Raw genomic sequence first — 17,315 nt, forward strand, 5'->3', positions numbered from 1 at the left:
CAAAGATTTAGTTAAAATGCGTCACGTCAAACTAATTTGTGCTAATCATGTGATATCATATTACCTATGGCGGCGACTTTAGTACTGTGATTTACTAAAACATGAATTAAAATATTATTTTAGAAGTGTTATAGGATAAATAGAATACGCTCGTCTAGTTAACTGGCATTTGTCTCAGCAGATTCTTGACAAATATCGACTAACATAGACTCGGTTGATACTTTCCATATTAAAACAAAACCTACTCGTGACGAATCCTCTATATACATTTTGTGTTTTGTTTTAGATACAATATGGAAGGAGCGAAGAAGCGACGTCACGATGTTGCACCTAGTCCGCCAGTGATGTCTCAGACTCAAGATGTACAACAGGAGTCAGCAATTGATTCACCTGCCTTTCAACCAGGTACACAGTCTAATGTTGTTGCAAATATTAATGTTCCTACCACCGGTAGTGAACATACATGCACGACTTGGGGAAACTTTCCCTCAGGCTAGTAAGTCCAAACTTATCGAATAGCAGCATGCTGATATAGCAGTCCTGCTAGAAGTCATGACACTGTCTCCGATTCCATCATACGTGAATTTAGGAGAAGAGTGACTGCTGATCATAACGGACATTATTTGCTGTCATGATCGTGAGAACGTATCAAAGCATACCACGCAGGTAAAATGAGTTCAACATAATTATGTGTATATGTGACCAATCCTGTGTTAGATAACAAATATGAAGATTCTCCATTACAGATGTGTTAATGGGTTTCATCTTTGTACGCAAGTTTTAGCATGATGTGAATACAGAAGTTACTGGACCAGAGCGCAGGAAGATCCTTACAACAATGTGGCATCGAACAAGTACGAAGAAGTCTGCCGACCGTACAAACGAAACTTTGTCAGGACTTTGGCAAACTTTTAAATCGGCGTTGCATATTATATTATAAATACATGTATGTTGTAACTGGTCTGTGCAATATGTTACATCCAACTCAAGAATTGTACCAGATTCCAATTCTGTGCTTTGGGCCTTTTAGCTATAACATTATCACATAAGTCTTTGTAAAGGATTCAATGTGGCAATTGGTAAGCATCCATATGCTAGATAGAATACCAATGAATGTTGTTCCTGTGGCCATACCTATACAGCAATTTGTACCAATACGAGTACACGTACTGATCCCAATGATCATTACCCACTGCCCCTATAAACACAACACGACAAGCACTGAAAACATTCATCAAAATTTAAATACGATAATATTAGCTAAGTTGCTAATGCAATCATCACCGTGGACAGCAGAAATACGAACACACATCGTTGTCATACAAGTTCTTATTTTAATCAGTCGTTGGTGGAAGATTCTTTATTTCTGTTCTATGAATCTGGTAAACGACAAACCAAATTGTGACCGCTCATTGTATTGTTGTCCTGCCAATACCTGAACAGCAGCTACAGAGCTTACTACATCAGTCTCTAACCATATTACTTAATTATAGATTTGCACCTTTCGTATGATGACATATGACTTTAAACATGAATGCACTTCATAGCCCCAAGTTTCCCATACTATTTATATACAGCTCATATCATATTGTTTAACTTGAGGCACAGTGCATTAACAACAGAGATGACCTACATGGATATATTTCTAGCTGCTCGGGTACACCCATACGGTAATTCGCTAAACGATTATGTTTAAATATTGTCTATAAGTGTTGGGAATTGAAAAATGGCCAAAAGTGTGTTACAGCGAAACACGAGATCAAATACTGATATAAAACAGAAATATTTGATACCAATATTTATATTTACCATTTCGTGCTCGGATTCTATATTCTGACGTCCACAAGACGTTGTCGATTTCATGAAGAGTACGAATGAGTGTAACCCTTTTTTTTCTCTCTCTTTTTAAATCTCAAGGGCGTTTAATCACATCCTTTATTTGGTTTCAGTAAAAATGGCAACCAAAGAATCCGAATCTAAAGTCCAGTCCGGATTTGTTGACAACTGGCAGAAAGGAAAGTCAGTCATAGAGAGTCTCAGATATTCACTGGAGGAACAGATCCTGTGTGACGTCACCTTCATTGTGGGAGAAAACCGGAAGCGGATACAGGCTCACAGGTTCATACTGAGTCTGCGCAGCTGTGTATTCATGGCGATGCTGACCGGACCTCTAGCAGAACAGGATGAAATTGAAATCCCAGATATCGATTCTGATACATTTGAACAGGTTTTACAGTAAGTTGGCTATATCTATATGTTATGCGTTTCTCACAGCACATACCATGAGAGAGATAGAGGTGTTGGAGAGAGAGAGAGAGAGAGAGAGAGAGAGAGAGAGAGAGAGAGAGAGAGAGAGAGAGAGAGAGAGAGAGAGAGAGAGAGAGAGAGAGAGAGAGACTGATTCAGAGGAAACCTAATTCCGCTACTATTTAATACACAGACGTTACAGTAAATATATACATCAGTACATACATACATTCCTGATTTAGCTTTATTCATTGCGATAAACCTGGGTTCGTGGTAAAAACAATAAAATCAAAAAACTATATTGGTAGGAAATATGTCACAGGGAATACAAACTGAGAATACTATTTTTAAAAGCTATGTTTTACAATACATGGGGGGGGGGGGGGGGGGGGGGTAGCCGCATGTTTTGCATTTGAACGGAACCCATCAAATGCGAGCGCCGAAGGCGCGGAACCGTAGACTGGGCGGGGGGTTCCTAGAGGGTAAAATGGGTTTGGCGCCATACCCAAAGATTTTTGCAGATTTTATTTAGGGATTTTTTGTTTACCTTTTGACAAAATTAATTAATCTTATCATTACTGTATGCCTTTTCGTACCCCTAACCCTGAACTTAACCCATTTACTTTCTGGGGGAAGTCCCCCATACCCCCTGTTGACTGTGGTTGAAATCAATTCCATAGTGCTATACCCAACAATTTCTTTCTAGCAGAAACACTGATATAGGTAGTACTAAACCAAATAACTTCCGGCTGTCTGAAAGGTGCACCCAACTTTTGATAGAGAAGAGAACACCACAAGTCCTGTGATTGGTTATAAATGTGAGTGTGATGGTTGTAAAAAATATTAATTTCATCTGGGCTAAAAATGTATGCAATTTTAGTTCATCTAGTACCACTGTGTCAAGTAGCATTGTGCTTGGAACATGTATGGGGTACCTGTAACAAAATGTACTCAAATTTTGTGCGGAACTAGGGTAGTCATAGACGCTACCCGTTATCTCAGAAACGAGCAGCTTGACACCCACTTTTTTGTGATTCACTTTAAGGGTGAGGGGTGGTAGTATTTATATCCGTGGCGTTTATGTCGATTGATACGTTGCAGGTTGGAGTTTTAGCCACATATGTTACTATTGGCGTCTATGTGATTTGATTTGGTAGTATACACCCTATAGAACCCCTTGCCAAACAATGTGATGACCCCGGTTACACTCGAGAATATTACACAAACGTTTGTCGCGAAATTTTCGTTAACAAGGTGCATCACGTTGTGCCATGCATGTAAAATGGCCTGATCACAAAGCCACGACAAGAAAACGTTTGTTTTCAGTCGTACTAATGTATTTATAATAAATGATACATGGCGAAATTGTTATAAACTTAAGCATACTGGAACACATTGACTTCTAATCAGCGGTTATTGGAAGGAAGGAAATGTTTTATTTAACGACGCACTCAACATATTTTATTTACGGTTATATGGCGTCGGACATATGGCTAAGGACCACACAGATATTGAGAGAGGAAACCCGCTGCCGCCACTTCATGTGCTATTATTTTCGATTAGCAGCAAGGGATCTTTTATATGCACCATCCAACAGACAGGGTAGTACATACCACGACATTTGATAGACCTGTCGTGGTGCACATGTTGGAACGAGAAATAGCCCAATGGGCCCACCCACGAGGATCGATCCCACACCGACCGCGCATCGAGCGAGCGCTTTATCACTGGGCTACGTACCGCCCCTGTGGTTATTGGATGGCAAACGCAGTTATATCGACGCATGGTCACAGATGAAATCTGCTGTCGCCACGTGGCTACTCTTTCCAAATAGCAACAAGGAATCTTTATGTGCACTTCCCACATCCCACAAACAGGATAGCACAACCGACGTCCTTTGATGGACCAGTTATGGATCACTGGTTGGAACGGGAAATAATCAAACGGGCCCACTGAGGAGGATCGAACCTTCAGCAAATGGAACCTCAGATGGACGTTCTTTCTACGTCCCGCTCCCTAACTTGCATAAGATCATATCATTTCATTGTATAAATAACAGAGTCGAGTTGCATTTTCCTCGGGTGCTGTTGGACGAATAATGTTGCAATCTCGTTTACATCTATATCTTCGTCATAATGAATAGTTAGGAGCGCCAAATTAGAAATGCGCCCCAGTCCCATAGACGCACGTATGTATGTGTGTAGTCGCCGGAGTGTGCTAAAGCTTCCTTCACACTCACACGAACTAACCGGTAATGTGCATGCGATCTTTAGCCGGACGAAGATATTTGGAAACATCGTTTTATTATATAGTATTTAGTGAAATATCTTAAAATGTCGCTGAAATAAAAATGTTATCAGTCACTCAGTGATTATTAATCATCGGCTATTGGATGCCAAACATTTGGTAATTCTGACTCGTAGTCAATAGAGGAAACCTGCGACATTTTCTCAATGCAGCTAGGGATCTTTTATATGCACTTTCCCACAGACAGGAAAGCACTTACCACGGTGTGACGGTACATTCTCTTAAATTTGTTTCGCCTGTGGCGATTTTAATTGTGTTAGAGGGCCGTGTGCAGTTTATTGCCCGTAGGCCAGGTGGGCAACTTGTTACGTAATACTTCGCGCGATCGGACATTCCAATATGCACTTAGTCCAGCTGTGGAGGCCATGTGGCGAGTAATTACGTAATATCTCCGGTAGTGCTGTTTATGGCCAGGAGATTGCTCGCGGTTGGCGACAGCCAGACTGATGATCAGAGAGAAATATACCGACGCTAGTAGAGCTGAAATATCAGATGATAGGGGGAGGTACCGCCTTGTACCCCCAGGCCAATTCTGATTTTGGAATAAATAGCTAGGATTTAGAGATATCTAGGAGAACGAACTAGGACGGCTCCAGGGGATCACGAACGTAGTTCGTTAGGACTTGGTAAATATCATTTCTGCTCTGTGTATAACCTTGATGTGATTGATGTGACTTTAAATATTTTAGTACTGTATTATACAATATTCTTTAGACAGTGTCTTCGGTCATCTGACGAAGTAAATCGTAGACTTTTTGTTCTAACATTATATGAGTATTTGGTAATATAAAGCTTAGCCAGTCATCCTAGCCGACCTAGGTAAACTGTAGGTTATTGTCTTTATTGTGATAAGTATTAATTCTGTGTTACAAGGTTACTGAATGAGTAGTTAGGGTTAATTAAAAATTAATCCGTTAGGAATAGAGCTGTAATTCCTTTATTAATTAAGTTCCCCTGGAAGCGTTTCTAAATTATCACACGTTACTGAACGAGTAGTAAGGGTTAATTAAAAATTAAGCAGTTAGGAATGGTGTTGTAATTCCTTTATTAATTAACTTCTCCTGGAAGCGTTTCTCAATTATCACACGTGTGGGTGTGGTGTAACGGTGAAGTGATTCGCATATTGTGTATCTAGACACCTAGAGATTAACTAATTAAGTGATCAGTTCTGGGTTGTTATTATTGCTGTTATTAATTAACTACTACGGCTGTACATTTGTCAGCGTAGGATAATACAGATTCCAAAGTGTATTGTGTTTTTGTTGTGTTTCTAGAGAACTAACGTGCTATATTAATATATACTTTATATAAGATCGTATCTCTGATCATACCTAGAGACGAGCCATACTAGGGTTTAACAGCCTGTTACAGAGAGATCTAATAGATATACAGTTAGGAGAGATATTTTGATAATCGTGTTTTATTCAGTTACGGGAATTATAGAATCCCCGTGACACACGGCCTTTGTCCAGTTGTGGTGCACTGGTTGGAACGAGAAAAAACCCAATCAGTTGAACGAATTCACTGAGGTGGTTCGATCCTGCGACGCAAGCACCTCAAGCGACCGCTCAACCGACTGCGTTAAATCCCGCCCCTCTGACGAAAAAAGAAGAACAAATAACTGTAGTTAATCTATGCTTCCACTCTAATCTGTAAACTAACTAATATTGTTACGTGATATGTTGTTAGTTTAGACTGTGTTGACTTTCTGAAGATCTTTATGTATCTGTTATCTTGTAATAAAATGCACTTTTAATCTAATTATACCTTTCTCTTTTTGTCTCGTATATAATATATTATTATTAACCATACCGCTATAACTGATTTGGTGATTGAGGAGTCCGACGGGTAGCAAACCCGACTACGTTATCCCGGTCATTATGGGGACAAGGACTTTTATATGTTACGTAAAATACTTGTCTTTTTTTTTGTCCATTTGAGCGGAACTCTCAATCCTGCGGGGTGATCGTCCGATCACCCGACCCCCCCCCCCCCCCCCCTCCCCCGGGCTACATGCCTGAGTTTGCAGCTTTATAGACGGGTTTTTCCGATTGTCGCCAACAGTTTATGACGGTGTCGATAGATGGCGTAATCGTACGACCGCCATTAAGGTAGTGAAATTCACACAACAATAATATGTGACGGCATTGCAATCTGGGTTTCAGTATTTCAGTATTTATGACTTTCTTGGAGCGTTTTGTAAAAGCAAAACCAGTCTCTCGGATAATTCAACGTCTTTTATAGATTGTATATTCAATGTGTTTCTGGTCGTCTTTAATATTTATAAGAAGCCCAAACTGGATTTTGTCTTCAAATAATTTCGTACGTACGAAAAAATTATATTTTGGAAATAAAATGAAATTTAACATAGTACACATATTAGAACAATCAGAAACGTACGCGTTTAATATACAGCCACTAATATTTTATACAGAAAAAATATATTTGATATGTAATTACAATCGTTAAAAAGTCTTTGTTAGTCAATAACATCTTAAAAAGTGCAGCAAACTCAGGAATGTCCCTTTAATTTAATATTTTTTCCTAGAAACAAAACATAATAATTTCAAAAATATTTATAATAATAAAATAATAAATAACTAAAAAAGAAATTCAGTAATTAATCATAAAAATATAAATAAATAAATTAAAAACAAAAATAATAAAAAAATTAAATATGACGAAGTTGGTGGGGTGCGATTTTTGGTGTGGTCTGCATGCGTGTTATGTCAGTAAATTATTTATTTATCATTTTATTTGTACACATTTAACACCATAATAACTCTTTTTTTTTTCTTTTTTTTTAAATAAAATAATAAAAACAAATTAAAAATTAATAATAAGAGAGCAATATATGGTGTGTGAACTTCGCCCCACTTCAACTCCATGTGATCACATCTGGAATATCCCAGAGCTAATAATAGTAACAGCTAAACGTTGATATCCAGATCTATGGTCAGTCTGTCTTCTTGTTTTTAAAATGGTACACCACGTTTTCTACAAACGTACACAACTGAAATATTTTCTTATATTTTAGGATGCTTTCAGTAAAGTTTCACTTAATAACCATTAAACATATTTACTTGCGTGGGTTTAATTTATTCGCTATTCTTTTGTATTGGCGTGTATAGGTGCTTTATTATGTATGTGTTTAATCATTCACAGATTTCCACCGATATTGCAGCCACTTTCAGACCGAAACCTATTTCTGATTACAATATGTGCAATTTGGTCATTTTGTACCCACAAACCAAGGCTTTGTTTCGGAATGAATAATGCAAAATGCTACGTTAGTAGCACACAGCTAATCGAAACAAAATAGCAAACCACGAATCTAGGTGTGCCTAATAATTATTTATTGTATTAAACTCCAGTATTGTAATTTTAGCAGTTCGGCGGTCAATTGAAAATCATAGATGGGATCTGCAGAGGAAACATACTTAGCTAAGAGCATGTATGATGACAATGTAAAAGAAGTCATGTAAACGAATTACCACCACCACCACGAAAAACCCCACCCCACCTCCCTCCACCCCATCGGGCCTTATCCAAGACTACATATATGAAGACAAATCATAGCACAAGTATGCATGTTGAAGATAAACACCACGTAATTATTGCATTCTTTTTCAGGTGTTTGTACACTGATGACATCATCATAGACGGGAACAACGTCGTCGGGCTGTTTGGTATGTGCAATAAATACAACATCGACTATTTGGAAAAGAAATGTCTGAAATACATTTGGCAAAATGGCGACGCAGTTTTAAAATCTGACAGTTTCTGTGACCTCTGTCACGACTGTTTTGCGAAAGTCATAGAAGCTGATCAACTAAAAGCCAGTGAGGAGTCTGTCTTTGAAGCTTCCATCGCCTGGAGCGAGGCAGAGTGCATACGACAAGGAAGGGAGGTAACTCCAGAAAACAGACGCAGCGTTATTGGTGATGGTATACGTCTGATTCGCTATTCTAAAATTAACCCAAACTATTTTGTGCAGAAAGTATCGCAGTCAAGTTTGTTGACGGAAGCTGAAGAAAACAAGATCCTCAGATCTTTCATCATACGAGGCGAGGATGTTTCACCATTTAGTTCACGCTACAGAGAAGGTACAAACAAAACTCGTATTGAAATCAATCGATTTGGTAACATTAAGTCTACGTATTCGTACAGTAAACAAGCTAGTTATGAATGCATTGCTTTTTGTCTGGATACCAATGCGAAACTACAAGGATTTAACTTGTATGGATCGACGAAACCTTCGAGTGCTGATACCTTGGATGTCGTCACAGTTTCTGTGTGTGACGCTACAACAGATGAAATAGTATCTGGATCGTCAGTATCGAAGGAAATTCAATCGAATAAAGTCATGTTTGACGTAGATTTTCCTCGTCCTGTCCAGCTCAGTGAGAATAAAACGTATAATCTGATGGTCCAAATGGAAAGAAAAACTGGATACAATGTTAGCAACGCTCTATTTTATAGTCAGTCTTCGACTGAAGACCGAAACTACTTCAGTGGTATGCAGGGCAAATCAGTTGTAACACATGGCTCATTCACGTGTTCCTTCCACGACTACAAGGAATGCAAACATTTCACAGAAGAGAACAGCACTGGTGTTTAAACTGGACAGATACCATGCTTAAAATTCTTGCTGTAACAATCTCAGCTAGTGCGTCAACGATAAACAAGTATACTGGTATACCGCAATAATTGGTCAGCTCGATACGAACCGCGGTACCGTTTTACGTATCGCGATTTTTACACGCTAGTTTTTACTTGTATCTTATATGACTTGAAATAGGCAAACAAACAAACAAACCAAAACCCCATCATTTTATTAATTGGTGATGACAGGAAATGTAACAATCACGTCAAGCGTAGTCGGCTTACTTGTTGGCATACGAGGTGATAGGTCGGTTATACATGGTTCTAACTTCTAAACAAAATGTGTTAAAAGTCCAGTAAAAATAACCAGTTAAGGATAATTACAAATAAATGTTTTATTACTTACACATTATTATTCATTGCTCATTTACGTTGGGATACTGCTGCAGCTGCCATCTTCAAAGAAATAAACCAACAAATGAGAATCGCACTTTTCCCTGAACTCGGAATACTTCGGCCGATCGTTCAAAACACCTCGGCCAATAACCTCTGGTTCGGTCGATCTGCCGAAACATTGCGACTCCATACGTACATGTCCGTGTCAAGCGAGCGGCAACGGAAAAGCCCTATAGTAAGAATTTCCGAGTGTGACAGTTTGTAAATAGTTTGACACCGTCACACCGGTATTCTAATAGACCAGTATTGTGTTAAAAAATAAAAATAAAAAATGACAAAGAAGAACATTATGCTACTAATAAATGTCGTGGTTTATATAATCATTTAGGTATATGATGAAATCAATATTACAGATATTTAGATGTATATACTTAGTAGTACTTATTTATCTCAAACTAGCTATGTTAAGTTGTATGCACAAAAAACCGCGTGCCACAAGTATTTAGCAACTGACCATCAAAGAAACGCTAATGCATTTTGGCTGACAGCTGAAACTAATAAAGCTCATTACAAAGTGTTTGCCTTCTGCTTTCATAAAAAGACAACCCATTAAGTTTTTATTTAAATAATATCAAATATATTGCAATACATATTGCAATACGGTTTCTTATATCGCAGTTTGTCGCAATGTGGTTTTGACCGTATCGTTGCACCCATAATCTTAGCCAAAGGATTTTCTGTTGGGGCATGTGTCAGTATGTTACTCTCAACGTATAAAACCAGTCTCTCAGTTAAAAACTAATGAAGCTTGGAATTCAACAGAAATGGTTTTGAAATAATTAGCACTGATTTTGATTCAAACTGATAGATGTACAATGGGAAATGGGTGGATGGGCTTGATAGTATACAAAGACAAAGACACGAGGGAACTGTTGGTATTACAGATCAACAATGTTTATGTAAAATGCAAATAGGTAATATGGGACTCAATGTGGGGTCGAATGTCAGTGGTGCAGGGTTGAATGTTAGTAACACTAATAACTAACTCCATGACATTCTGGGTGAAGGTTTTAGCTGCACTCACTCTTCGCTGTTACCATCTGTCTTTTTCCTTATTTCTTTCCATCAGTTTACTTTTTATAGGCATTGTCTTGTTGAAACAGAAGGGGACCTCCTAATCTTCAGTGACGGCGCATAAGTGGCTGAAGAACTGGTCTTAGAATAACGACAACATAACGCTGGGCTGTAGCTGTAAGGGCATCGTTGACAATGATGAGATCACTCCTGAAATCACAGTTAATTGCCCCCCCCCCCCCCCCCCCCCCCCCCATACCAACAGACAACCGCCGCCAAACCGATCACCTTCCCTCACACATCTGTCAACGTACCGTTCATGGAGTCTCCTGTACACACGTGCTCTTCCATCGGCAGAGGAGACAGAGAAACGGGACTCATCTGAGAAAACAATGCTCCGGTAAAAGGCTGGTGGATGATTACCATTCTGGAGAGCAAACTGTAGTCTCGCAGCACGATGTCGCGGTGTCATGATGTTACCGTTGTAAGGGCGTCTGCATCTGAGTCCAACCGTTCTGAGTCGACGGATGACCGTCATCGGATGGATAGGCCGCCCATGACGTCCTATCGTGTTGCTTGCTGTCATCGTCGCAGTTCTGAACCGGTCACGGAGGTGGTGTCGTCGCATCTGCCGATCTTGGCGTGGGGTCTTAACGGGGCGTTGATCAGGTCGAGGTAGATCACGGACACTCCAGGTCTGTTGATGACGTTCAACAAGTCGTCCAATAGTTGATGGATGGACTCTGAAGATCCTAGCAACTTGGCTTTGCGAAGTCCCCCCTTGAACCATGCCCAACGCTCGCTCCCTTTGTTCTTCTATGAGTAGTGGCATTCTTAATGTGACGAGGAATACGACACCGTTACGTGACTTTTATGTGTCCACATACTGGCATTGCACGTGCATTGCATGCAGCATGATTGAGCATGTAGTGAACGCATTTCACACCATTTTGTGTGTTTCTGCTATTGCATGTGTAACGAGAACAAAACCAGGATTAAAACCCAGACAAAAGTACCAATCAATGGCTTCCTCTCATAAATTGTTATTTTAATTCCAATAAATATATTTTTCATTAATCACAACAAAATATTAAAAAATATCTGTTTTGCGTTTACATTGTGTGTCAGCATATATACATACTATTTTCATATACTTACAATTTGTGACACCCAATAGCCGATGTGTATTTTTGTGCTGGAGTGTCGTTAAACATTCATTCATTCATATACGCATATTAGGTATTTATCGTATCCAGTGGGTGTGTTTATTGACAGATGTGTGTATTAGGTATATGTCATATATTTAAAACAGTTTTTCATTGTGATATATTACAGTTATGTAGAGGCTGTACATGCATACGCCTATAGCGCCAAAACGCCCAACCGCGTTTTAGGTGGTATAGAATAACTTTCACTGTATTACAGCGTGTTCCTGTTTGTGTTGGTTTGTTGTTTATGTTAACTTACACACTATTTACACCTATTAGCACAATTGTTGCAAATTCAATGTGATTTTGGTCGCATTTCCCTTCGTAGTAGTTCTACGTTAATTGCTTGAGATATACATGCAGAAAGGCATTGTGTCAGTTCATTTAAAGTATGAATATACATATTGTTGTGGTTGGTACATGTGTGTGTATATTTTGTTCTTGTTCTTGGATTTTTTTTTGGGGGGGAGGGGGGGCGGGGGCTCTTGTTATTATTTGTTGTTTTATGTTGATTTGTTTGTATTTTATCGTGTGTTTTTTTGTCATGTTTTATAGATAAGTAAAACATTATTGTAAAATACAAAAAATGCATGGGGTGTATGATGTGTATGTGTGTGTGTGTGTGTGTGTGTGTGTGTGTGTGTGATATGTGTCTGCCTGTGTCTGTATATATATATATATATATATATATATATATATATATATATATATATATATATATATATCTCACACACACACACACACACACACACACAGAGAGAGAGAGAGAGAGAGAGAGAGAGAGAGAGAGAGAGAGAGAGAGAGAGAGAGAGAGACCAAGCGATAATGACCGAGGTCAAGGTTGGGGTGGACAGAGAAGAGGAGGGAGATAGATACAGATACAGATGATCCACCTTTATTACTATTGTTCGTAAATAAAGTAAACATTAACATGATAATTTTCGATCATATGTATCGTCTGTTTTTTTTTGATAATAAATATCTTACAGTTGACAATAAAAGTGCCTCTGTTATTTATCGATTGCACTTTTCATTGATATGCCTGGCATTATGTTACTTGTACACAGCATAACACAGACAAGAAACAACATCTTCAGAATGAATGACTAATAACTTGACGAAAACCCAGCACGCTTGAAAACGTATTCAGTGTACAACATAGGTAAGCATATTTCTTACACACCCGTTGGTGAGAACACCATGCGTTATGTTTGGTTATCCTAGGTCACCAATGCCATACATCCAATGAAAAACTACACGATGTAAACCGATTAAGACTGTGACGTATAGTTAACCTGACATGCATGTGTCTGTGACGTGTAAGTCAGCTACAAGTGCAAAGGCTGTAAATAATGTTTAGTTGAAAAAGGTATTAAAATGTTCTTAAACCCTGGTTTTTGAGAATATGTAAGAAACAGATACGTTTTAAAACAACTTGTTGTGGGATAAATGACATCTAACGGGAACTCATGTATTATCCTCTATTTATACCAATGGTAATAAAAAGAGCGTTGCTGTAAGGTTACGGCCGTGGTGTCAAGGTTACCAAGTACAGGATTTTCTTCACCCATAATTCGTTGAGGTTGAAGAACGGGTTGCTGTGTGAGATGTCCTATGGGTGAGATGTAGCTCAGTGGTAGAGCGCTCACCTGGGATGCGATGTGTCCTATCATCTGCCGCATTCCTTGCACTTGGTTCTTCGCTTGCCACCAACAGTGTCCGACCCCTGGGTATAGCAAAGCGCCGTGGTATGTGTTGTCTTTCCAAGAGAAAGTGGATATAAAAGACGCATTGCTCTGTCTCGGTAGGGATAGTTTGCATGGTAGCAGCGGCTGTTTTCTCTAGACGAAATATGGAAGTAACTATATCGCGTTAAAAAGGTGAAGGTTTCTTCGTTTAACTACACCACTAGAGTTCATTTATTTGTCCGTCATCGGCTCTTGGATGTGAGACCTTTGGTAATTCTGACATAATACATTCCAATTAGTAGTTATGAATCTTTTGTATTAACTTTTCCACAGACAGGACAGGACATACCACGACATTTGATATACAAGTCGTGGGGAACTGGTTGGGACGGGGCAATAAATTAGATAATGAGCCTACTGAGCAGGTTCGATCCTGCGATCATAGCGATCAAAGCACATACAATTAGTGAATATGTATCAGTCTGAAATATATATACTAGATTAATAAATCCATGTGCTGTGATTGAAGAACAAACTCTAACGTTTTCATTCCTGTCAGTTCAGAGCTGCTCGTCGTTAGTGCTTAGTGGCAGGGACGTGGGTGTAGTGCTCATCAACATAGCCACTGGACACTGGAAGCCTACTCAAGTTGGGAGCCTCTACCTGGATAGGAACTCTGTACCTACCAGCTGTCATGTCAGAGCCGTTCGTCGTTAGTGACAGAGAAGTCGGTGCAGTGCTCGACAACATGCCTACTGAACCATTGAAGAATACTCAAGGTGGGAGTCCGTATCTCGACACAAACTCAGTACCTCCCAGCTGTCAGTTCAGAGCTGTTCGTCGTTAGTGCTTAGAGACAGAGAAGTCGGTGCAGTGCTCGACAACATGCCTACTGATCCATTGAAGAATACCCAAGGTGGGAGTCCCTACCTCGACACGAACTCGGTACCTCCCAGCTGTCAGTTCAGAGCTGTTCGTCGTTAGTGCTTAGTGACAGAGAAGTCGGTGCAGTGCTTGACAACATGCCTACTGAACCATTGAAGAATACTCAAGGTGGGAGTCCCTATCTCAACACGAACTCGGTACCTACCAGCTGTCAGTTCAGAGCTGTTCGTCGTTAGTGCTTAGTGACAGAGGAGTCGGTGCAGTGCTTGACAACATGCCTACTGAACCATTGAAGAATACTCAAGGTGGGAGTCCCTACCTCGACACGAACTCGGTACCTACCAGCTGTCAGTTCAGAGCTGTTCGTCGTTAGTGCTTAGTGACAGAGGAGTCGGTGCAGTGCTTGACAACATGCCTACTGAACCATTGAAGAATACCCAAGGTGGGAGTCCCTACCTCGACACGAACTCGGTACCTACCAGCTGTCAGTTCAGAGCTGTTCGTCGTTAGTGCTTAGTGACAGAGGAGTCGGTGCAGTGCTTGACAACATGCCTACTGAACCATTGAAGAATACCCAAGGTGGGAGTCCCTACCTCGACACGAACTCGGTACCTACCAGCTGTCAGTTCAGAGCTGTTCGTCGTTAGTGCTTAGTGACAGAGGAGTCGGTGCAGTGCTTGACAACATGCCTACTGAACCATTGAAGAATACTCAAGGTGGGAGTCCCTACCTCGACACGAACTCGGTACCTACCAGCTGTCAGTTCAGAGCTGTTCGTCGTTAGTGCTTAGTGACAGAGAAGTCGGTGCAGTGCTTGACAACATGCCTACTGAACCATTGAAGAATACTCAAGGTGGGAGTCCCTACCTCGACACGAACTCAGTACCTCCCAGCTGTCAGTTCAGAGCTGTTCGTCGTTAGTGCTTAGTGACAGCGAAGTCGGTGCAGTGCTTGACAACATGCCTACTGAACCATTGAAGAATACTCAAGGTGGGAGTCCCTACCTCGACACGAACTCGGTACCTACCAGCTGTCAGTTCAGAGCTGTTCGTCGTTAGTGCTTAGTGACAGAGGAGTCGGTGCAGTGCTTGACAACATGCCTACTGAACCATTTAAGAATACTCAAGGTGGGAGTCCGTACCTCGACACAAACTCAGTACCTCCCAGCTGTCAGTTCAGAGCTGTTCGTCGTTAGTGCTTAGTGACAGAGAAGTCGGTGCAGTGCTTGACAACATGCCTACTGAACCATTGAAGAATACTCAAGGTGGGAGTCCCTATCTCAACACGAACTCGATACCTACCAGCTGTCAGTTCAGAGCTGTTCGTCGTTAGTGCTTAGTGACAGAGGAGTCGGTGCAGTGCTTGACAACATGCCTACTGATCCATTGAAGAATACTCAAGGTGGGAGTCCCTACCTCGACACAAACTCAGTACCTCCCAGCTGTCAGTTCAGAGCTGTTCGTCGTTAGTGCTTAGTGACAGAGAAGTCGGTGCAGTGCTTGACAACATGCCTACTGAACCATTGAAGAATACTCAAGGTGGGAGTCCCTATCTCAACACGAACTCGGTACCTACCAGCTGTCAGTTCAGAGCTGTTCGTCGTTAGTGCTTAGTGACAGAGGAGTCGGTGCAGTGCTTGACAACATGCCTACTGAACCATTGAAGAATACTCAAGGTGGGAGTCCCTATCGCCACATGAACTCGGTACCTACCAGCTGTCAGTTCAGAGCTGTTCGTCGTTAGTGCTTAGTGATAGAGAAGTCGGTGCAGTGCTTGACAACATGCCTACTGAACCATTGAAGAATACTCAAGGTGGGAGTCCCTACCTCGACACGAACTCAGTACCTCCCAGCTGTCAGTTCAGAGCTGTTCGTCGTTAGTGCTTAGTGACAGAGGAGTCGGTGCAGTGCTTGACAACATGCCTACTGAACCATTGAAGAATACTCAAGGTGGGAGTCCCTACCTCGACACGAACTCGGTACCTACCAGCTGTCAGTTCAGAGCTGTTCGTCGTTAGTGCTTAGTGACAGAGGAGTCGGTGCAGTGCTTGACAACATGCCTACTGAACCATTGAAGAATACTCAAGGTGGGAGTCCGTACCTCGACACAAACTCAGTACCTCCCAGCTGTCAGTTCAGAGCTGTTCGTCGTTAGTGCTTAGTGACAGAGAAGTCGGTGCAGTGCTTGACAACATGCCTACTGAACCATTGAAGAATACTCAAGGTGGGAGTCCCTATCTCAACACGAACTCGATACCTACCAGCTGTCAGTTCAGAGCTGTTCGTCGTTAGTGCTTAGTGACAGAGGAGTCGGTGCAGTGCTTGACAACATGCCTACTGATCCATTGAAGAATACTCAAGGTGGGAGTCCCTACCTCGACACGAACTCAGTACCTACCAGCTGTCAGTTCAGAGCTGTTCGTCGTTAGTGCTTAGTGACAGAGAAGTCGGTGCAGTGCTTGACAACATGCCTACTGAACCATTGAAGAATACTCAAGGTGGGAGTCCCTATCTCAACACGAACTCGGTACCTACCAGCTGTCAGTTCAGAGCTGTTCGTCGTTAGTGCTTAGTGACAGAGGAGTCGGTGCAGTGCTTGACAACATGCCTACTGAACCATTGAAGAATACTCAAGGTGGGAGTCCCTATCGCCACATGAACTCGGTACCTACCAGCTGTCAGTTCAGAGCTGTTCGTCGTTAGTGCTTAGTGATAGAGAAGTCGGTGCAGTGCTTGACAACATGCCTACTGAACCATTGAAGAATACTCAAGGTGGGAGTCCCTACCTCGACACGAACTCAGTACCTCCCAGCTGTCAGTTCAGAGCTGTTCGTCGTTAGTGCTTAGTGACAGAGGAGTCGGTGCAGTGCTTGACAACATGCCTACTGAACCATTGAAGAATACTC

The 17,315-nt window shown here is 41.0% G+C and overlaps 1 protein-coding gene across 1 annotated transcript; it reads left to right on the forward strand.

Annotated features, from left to right (window-relative positions):
- Positions 1-290: 290 nt before the first annotated feature.
- On the forward strand, positions 291-11,059 carry LOC121386570 (BTB/POZ domain-containing protein 2-like). The gene is made up of 3 exons (XM_041517518.1): positions 291-405; positions 1,950-2,235; positions 8,188-11,059. The coding sequence occupies exons 1-3, from the start codon at positions 294-296 to the stop codon at positions 9,173-9,175; spliced, it is 1,386 nt and encodes a 461-aa protein (XP_041373452.1). The 5' UTR covers positions 291-293; the 3' UTR covers positions 9,176-11,059.
- The last annotated feature ends 6,256 nt before the right edge of the window (positions 11,060-17,315 follow it).

Source organism: Gigantopelta aegis, chromosome 12, assembly GCF_016097555.1.
Source record: "Gigantopelta aegis isolate Gae_Host chromosome 12, Gae_host_genome, whole genome shotgun sequence".
Taxonomy (NCBI): domain Eukaryota; kingdom Metazoa; phylum Mollusca; class Gastropoda; order Neomphalida; family Peltospiridae; genus Gigantopelta; species Gigantopelta aegis.

Bases quoted from the DNA above. Each gene is read 5' to 3' on its own strand.
- LOC121386570 (XM_041517518.1), top strand. From the start codon at position 294: ATGGAAGGAGCGAAGAAGCGACGTCACGATGTTGCACCTAGTCCGCCA. The intron at 406-1,949 runs GTACACAGTCTA...ATTTGGTTTCAG, and splicing joins TTCACCTGCCTTTCAACCAG to TAAAAATGGCAACCAAAGAA. The intron at 2,236-8,187 runs GTAAGTTGGCTA...ATTCTTTTTCAG, and splicing joins ACATTTGAACAGGTTTTACA to GTGTTTGTACACTGATGACA.